General features: G+C 40.0%; 1 protein-coding gene across 3 annotated transcripts in view; it reads left to right on the top strand.

Moving 5' to 3' along the window:
- Positions 1-37: 37 nt before the first annotated feature.
- LOC110025206 (PI-PLC X domain-containing protein At5g67130) overlaps positions 38-7492 on the top strand; it is a 20704-nt gene continuing 13249 nt past the window's right edge. For 2 of the 3 annotated variants that reach the window (XM_020725531.1, XM_020725529.1), the window contains exons 1-3: positions 38-260; positions 338-460; positions 537-674. In XM_020725531.1, the coding sequence (XP_020581190.1) occupies positions 162-260; positions 338-460; positions 537-674 (360 nt within the window). In that variant the 5' untranslated portion in view covers positions 38-161. The remainder of the gene's footprint in view (positions 261-337; positions 461-536; positions 675-7492) is intronic. The other variant, XM_020725532.1, reaches the window with a different exon arrangement.

Here is a 7492-nt window from a genome sequence, read left to right as displayed (position 1 = left end):
TATATAAATGATATATGGAATATGCATAAATCCCCAAAATTAAATTAGTTGGATAAAAAGAAAAGATATACGCCATTGTAAAAGGTGATTTTCTGCTTTGCTTAACTTTTAATATCTCTTGCTCCTCACCCATCTCTTTTTCTCCGTACCACCGCGCTCTCATGGCTACAAGCCCTCGCCTGCTCCAAATCTTCCTTTCATCCTCGCTAATTTCTGTCTTCTCCACTGCCGCCGCCGCCTGCGCCACACCTGGCTGCCAGGTAATTCTGCACCTCATTTTCTCTCAGAATTCCTTTTTTTTTTCCCCATCAGACCTATTTTTTGACCGTCTTCGCAGCTCCTGAGCCCTTGCTCCGGAGCTGAAGAGTGCGCTCCCGGCCTCTACTGCGGCACCTGTCCGGCTTCTGGAAAGACCCGTCCCTCCTGCACCCGCGGCCAGGCCACTCATTCCACTGACATCGTGAGCTCTCTCTCCCCCCCCACCCCCCCGCCCCTCCGCTCATAGTCCGTGTTTGAAGAGAAATTATGGCTGACAGGTGAAAAACTTGCCTTTTAACAAGTACACGTGGTTGGTGACCCACAATTCCTTCTCTATTGTCACCGAGCCATCCTTTACCGGCGCGCAGAGAATCACCTTTTACAATCAAGAAGATAGCGTCACCAACCAGCTTCGGGTATTTTGTTTCCATTATGGATTGCGGCTGTTGATGAGAAATTTGATATGTGGAGGTGGTCGGGCATTTTTAGATGCCTGCTTCCCACCCTTTTAAATCTTCTTCTCATTTGCATCTCTCTTACCTCCTGTTTATCTTCATGCAAACGCTCATTCAAATCTACAAACGAGAGAGGTGAGGAGTGGAGGAGAGAGGAGAGGAAATGTATGACAAGCCATCCTTTTATTTCCTTGCAATTATCTTAAACCCATGCAACCTGAGGGGACATGAAATATGTGTTGTAGTTCTAGAAGAGGGGCTTCTAGAAGTTTTTGGTGGCGTGAAAAACATAATGTTATATTTTGGGAAATAATAATGGAGCACTATTTACTAGGAATGGTTTCCATTGAAGGGGATGTAAGGGTTTATGCTAACTGCTTTAAGTCATCATCTTAGCACAACGTAAATTGTTGGCATTGTAGCGACAAACTGTAAGAATATGAAGAGTAATTTTAGAATGTGTATTAGTTGTCTACAAAATTATATGGGGATAGGATTCAAAATCCTATTTACTAGCTTTGAGGATGAAACTTGTGGACTGTTGATTTAGGTTGGTTGATGCAAATCTGGGAGGAATTGATGCAAATCCGGAGGAAATATGGAGGCGGATATCAACGCAAAGGCTAATCCGGAAGGGTGATAATTTAATTCCATAGTCTGTGCAATCACGAAGGAGTTTTGGAAAGTTCTCGTTCTTGGAAGTTAATTACTTATATTATGTATTTTATTATGTTTAGTTTATTGTTTTCGTAATTTGAATTCCTAGTTATTGCTTTCCTAGTTTGATCGGAAAATAATATTTATTGTTTTCTTAATTTAATTTTCTAGTTATTACTTTCCCAGTTGAGATAAGAATACAATAATGTAATTTGTTATTTAATAGAGAAATGAAAAAAAAGTAGGCAGCTTTTCTTTGGTTATCAATTCAATTTTTTTTAAATTACCGTTGGTGAGTCTTCCAACACGGTAGAGTGATTCTGCATTAGTCATCTCTTGAGATCAATGAGATGTTGACCTTGAGGGAACGATTATGGAATTAAATTATCACCCTTCCGGATTTGTTTTTGCGTTGATATCCGCCTCCATATTTTCCTCCGGATCGGATTTGCCTTTGCGTTGATATCCTTCTCCATATTTCCTTCTGGATTTATATCAATTCCTCCCATATTTGCATCAATTGCCGGCTCTCCCGAAGAACTTGCTCCGACAAGTTTTGCTAAAGGTAAGCAACAAAAATATGTGGGTTTAAACGCTGGAGTTCTGATGCTTGCAACCAAACAGAGTCTGCATTTGGATGATTCTTCCATAGAACTAAGAACTTGTAATATCCTCCACGCCGAGATTAATAAACTGGTGATCTCCCTTGGGCTCGTATTTTTGGGGACACGAATAATTGTGTGTTGTTGAGCTATTATGTCTGTAGTTGTTGGCACTTGTTGTACCTCTTGCATTGGTGGCAGTTGTCTTTGCATCTCTTCGGCCATAATGCCTTGGAACTACTCTAGCATCTTCGTAAATTCGTTGGGGATAATACCGTCGTACTGTTTAGCCTCTCGGTTCACTACTAACAATACTATTTGTTCTTCCTTTAAAGCTTGAGTGAATTGTCGAATGGTTAGCACTGGAACGACTTCTATCTTTTATTGCTTCGGCTGTCCTTCAATTTTCTTGCCATTAAATTTAACGGATTAAGAATTGACATATCCGTCATACACTAACTTTCTGTCATAGAGCCAGGGTTGACCCAATAGCAAATGACAAACGGTCATGGGAACCACATCACACCATACCTCATCCGAATAACTTTTTCCTATTGTGAACCTCACTAAGCAACGATGTGTAACTAAAATGGGGTTAACTTCATTAACCCAACTTACTCGATAAGGGGTGGGGTGTTTTTCATTTTTCAAACTCAAGCGTTCCACTGCATCACTGGAAATCACGTTCATTTCACTCCCGTTGTCAATTATTACATTTAGCGCACGACCACCATGCTCCATTCGGGTATGAAAAATGTTAGTGCGCCTCTAATTAAGATCAACACCTTGGATCTTTTTCTTATTACCCGTCAAAACTCTGTGGATCACACAACAGGGCAAATCAGTTGCTCCCAAGTGCTCTACATCCTCGCCGTCGCTTGCTTCGTATTCTGTTTCTTCCCCTCCATCCACGGTGTCCACCAATCGAAGTTCTTTTTCACACACAAAGACCATTTTTTTTTATCTCGTAGGACATACTACCAAAAAATGTCCAAACTTTTTGCACTTATAGCATTGTGGCCAGTTGCCCATAAGTTTGGATTTTCCTCTCTGGTCACCCACCATGGCGTGTCTACCTTGGTCAGTGGGTAGAGATGGTTTCTGGTATTGCTGTGTTGATGCTAGTTCCTGTTTGGGATCCGTAGATGACGTGCGTTGACATGCGTCTTCCGTTGCGTCTTCCGTTGAAGAATCCCAATTGTTTTTCAACGCATAAAGCCAATTGGTAAACTTCATCAACATTTAGGATCCATGCTATTAGCATCTCTTTTCGCAACTCATTACGTAACCCCGAGCGATATCGAGCTAGAGATTGTTGTTCGTTTTCCACCACCTTGTTGCGGATAGTCAATTCATGGAAACAGTTTCTTTATTGGTTGACAGCCAATATTCCTTGTCTTAGTATCAGCATCTCTTCAAACATCATTTGCTCGTAGTCAATAGGTAAATATTTCTCCTTTAGCCTCTTCTCTATTTCTTCCCAATTAGACATTGGCGCTTGTTGAGTATGACGTGGTTGTTCTTCTACGCTACTCCACCAAGCTCGTGCATGTTCTTTTAATCTCATACAGACATAACATACTTTTCTATCTTCGTACATAGAGAACCAATCAAAATAATCCTCAATAACCGTCAATCAATCTTCAAAAGCATTGGGGTCTGATTTTTCAAGAAAGTCTGAAATATCGACCTTAATGCTTTTGGTTAGTTCATCACGAGGGTGACGGTCGAAGCCACGATTTTTCAAGAAAGTCTGAAATATCAACCTTCATGCTCTTGGTTAGTTCATCACGAGGGTGACGGCCGAAGCCACGCAGAGCGAGCTTCACGTTCACCTAATCCCCTTGAATCTTCATTCTCTTCATTATCGTCTATTTTGGCTTCTGGAGGAGGCCCACACATCCTTCTATTATGAGACACAAACTCATCTCGGGTTTGACACTCCTCCATGGTATCCAATTTATGAATGATCTGTTCTAGAACTGATGCCAGTTGGGTGATCTGTGTTTGTAGCTGTGCTAGATCAGTGCTTTGGTTTTGGTTATTTGATATATTGTAAGAGTTACCACTACAGGTTACTGACATGAAAATATTGACTTCCTTGAAGCAGGAAAAACCACTCTGATACCAAATTGGTGTCATTCCCTCAAGATCAATATCTTAGTGATCTCAAGAGATGACTAATGCAGAGTCACTCTACAGTTTTGGAAGACTCACCAACGGTAATTGAAAGAAAGTTAAATTGTCAACCAAAGGAAAGTTGTCTTCTTTTTTTTCATTACTCTATTAAATAGCAAATTACATTACTGTATTCTCATCCCAACTGGAAAATTAATAATTAGAAAATTAAATTAAGAAAGCAATAAATATTATTTATCCATCAAACTGGAAAAATAATAACTAGGAAATTAAATTAAGAAAGTGTGAGAAATCAGAGAAATAATTTTGTATTTCACTTCTTTGAATTGATAATACAAGGTATTATATAGGAGATTACAAGTAGAAAAAACTAGAAAACTATTTCACTAATTCCCTTAATTTAAGGGATTACAAATTAATTCTAATTCACTCAATTTAAGGGAATTAGAGTTAATTCTCCCAACCTTATTTCCATCTCGGACACATCTCGAAACTCTCCCTCAAGCTGAGGAATAGATGTCTTTCTTTCCCAGCTTGGATACAAGATCATGAAAACTTGAACTGTTCAGCCCCTTTGTTAGAACATCGGCTAATTGTCTTTCTGATGGAACATAGGACATACACACTAACCTTTCCTCCAGTTTTTCTTTGATGAAATGTCTATCAATTTCAATATGCTTTGTCCTTTCATGTTGTACAGGATTATGAGCTATATTAATAGCTGACTTGTTGTCACAGTAGAGCTTCATTGGATTCTCAAATCATCCAAAATGATTCTCAGCCACAGTAATTAACATAATCCTTGAGCAATAGCCCTGAACTCTGATTCTGCAGATGACCTTGCCACTGCATTCTGCTTCTTGCTCCTCTATGTCACTAGGTTACCTCCAAGGAAAGTACAATATCCTGTAGTTGATCTTCTATCCACTAGGGAGCCAGCATAGTCAGCGTCGGTGTAGGCTTCCAGAGTAAGAGTGTCATTCATTTTGAACAATATTCCTTTTCTCGGATTGCCTTTCAAGTAATGCAGTACCCTGTAGGCAGCTTGAAGATGAGGTTCTCTTGGATCATGCATGAATTAACTGATCATACTTACAGAATATGCTATGTCTGGTCGAGTGTGAGCAAGGTATATGAGTCTGCCAACCAATCTCTGGTACATTCTTTTATCCACAGCTGGTTCTTCTTTAGCTTCTTCCAACTTATAGTTTGAATCTATTGGAGTAGAGATTGGTTTACACCTAGTCTTCCCTGTTTCTGCCAATAAATCAATCACGTACTTCTGTTGAGATATGAAGATCCCCTGTGTGGAAGATGCCACCTCAAGACCGAGGAAGTACTTCAATTTCCCCAGTTCCTTCGTTTCAAATTCTTTTACTAGTCTCAGCTTCAATTCATGTTTCTCATCATTTTCAGTCACTATGATGTCGTCCACATAGACTAAAAGAGCAGTCACTCCCCCTACAGCTGAATGTTTAATGAAAAGAGTGTGGTCACCTTGGCCTTATTTATACCCAGATTACTTCATGACTCTTGCAAATCTGCCAAACCATGCTCTAGGAGATGTTTTAACCCATAAATGGCTTTTTTCAGCTTGCACACCTTGTTACCTGTGTCCCCTTTGTATCCCGGAGGGATGTTCATGTAGATTTTCTCATTTAGGTCACCATGAAGGAATGCATTCTTAATATCATACTGTAGCAGTTGCCAATTGAAGCGAGCAGCCAATGATAACAGGATTCTCACAGTGTTCATTTTTGCAACTGGAGCAAAGGTTTCTTGATAATCCACCCAGTAAATCTGAGTGTACCCTTTGACTACTAACCTTGCTTTATATCTTTCAAGGGATCCATCAACCTTGTACTTCAATGTAAATATCCACTTGCAATCAACAATGTTTTTTTCCTTTTGTTTGTCAACGATCTCCCATGTTTTATTCTTTTCTAATGCACTCAGTTCCTCTTTCATAGCGTCCCTCCATTCCCCTTTTGACAATGTCGCAGACACATTGTTAGGAATGTCAATGGTGTTCAAACTCACAATGAATCTTTTGTGGGCTGGTGATAGGCGCTTGAGAGATACATAGTGAGATAGTGGATAGAGTGGATTGGATTCTTGGACTTGTGTCAGTTCAGAAACGACCTTTCTCCTTGAATACACCTGAGGAATTCTTAGGAAATCGTGAGTGACACTGGTTGGAGTAGTAGATGATAAGGGTTCAGGATCAGGTGACTCGGATGTGATTGGTTCAGAGGACTCAGGTTTAGCTGGAACAGGAGGAGAGTTTGATTCAGATTCAACAACACGGGCTGACACATGTGGCAGGTCAAGGGTTTTAAGTGGTTCAAAGGGCTCACAAGTACTATCTTCCATTATGGAAATCTCCCCCTGAAGAGAGGACTTGGAAAAAAAAGGGTTTATTTTCTGTGAAAGTGACATCTGCAGAGATGTAAAATTTTATGGTAGAGTGGTTGTAACATTTATATCCCTTTTGAGTGGAGGAGTAACCTAGAAAAACACATTTGATGGCTCTGGGATCTAGCTTCCCTCTATGTTGTTTGTGGACATGAACAAAGGCAGTACACCCAAATACCCTGGGAGTGAGACCATTTGAGAATCTGAAGTGAGGGTAGAAGCTATTTAGGATCTCTATGGGGCTATTGTTTTCTAACACACGGGAGGGAGTCTATTGATCATGTGTGTGACAGTAGGAATGACTTCTCCCCAATAGGACTCAGGAACATTCCCTTGAAAGAGTAAGGCTCGGGTGGTGTTGAGTAAATGCCCATTCTTTTTTTCAGCTACCCCATTTTGTTGGGGTGTGTCTACACATGATGAGTCGTGGATAATCCCCTGTGATTGAAAATAAGGTGAAAGAATTTGATTGAAGTAATCTCCAGCGTTGTCAGTCCTAAAATTTTTTATTTTGACCCCAAATTGATTTGTTAGGTATAACTGAGCTAACATCAGATTTTTGTTTAAGGAGAAAAAGCCATGTAACCCGGGTGCAATCATCAATTAAGGATACAAACCAACGAGCCCCAGAAACATTAGGTATAGTGGAAGGACCTCACTATGAATTAGATGAAAAGGATGATAACTTCTTTTATTGCTAATAGGAAAAGATACACGGTTATGTTTTGCCAATTCACAAATGTCACAATGAAACTCAAAAATATTTAATCCTTGGAATAAATGAGGAAACATTATATTTAGAACCCTAAAAGATGGATGACCAAGGCATAAGTGATACAACCAAATGACATCTTTGTTTGAGGAACTAAGGAAAGATGAGGACAAATTGCTCCTGATTTTCTGGGATGGTTCAAGGTGGTAAAAACCGCTCCTTTCCTTAGCAAGTCCAATCCTCCTCCCCGAGTC

Source organism: Phalaenopsis equestris, unplaced genomic scaffold (assembly GCF_001263595.1).
Source record: "Phalaenopsis equestris unplaced genomic scaffold, ASM126359v1 Scaffold000294, whole genome shotgun sequence".
Classification (NCBI taxonomy): domain Eukaryota; kingdom Viridiplantae; phylum Streptophyta; class Magnoliopsida; order Asparagales; family Orchidaceae; genus Phalaenopsis; species Phalaenopsis equestris.
Note: the sequence above shows the minus strand (reverse complement) of the source record. Positions and strands in the feature narration are given on the sequence as shown.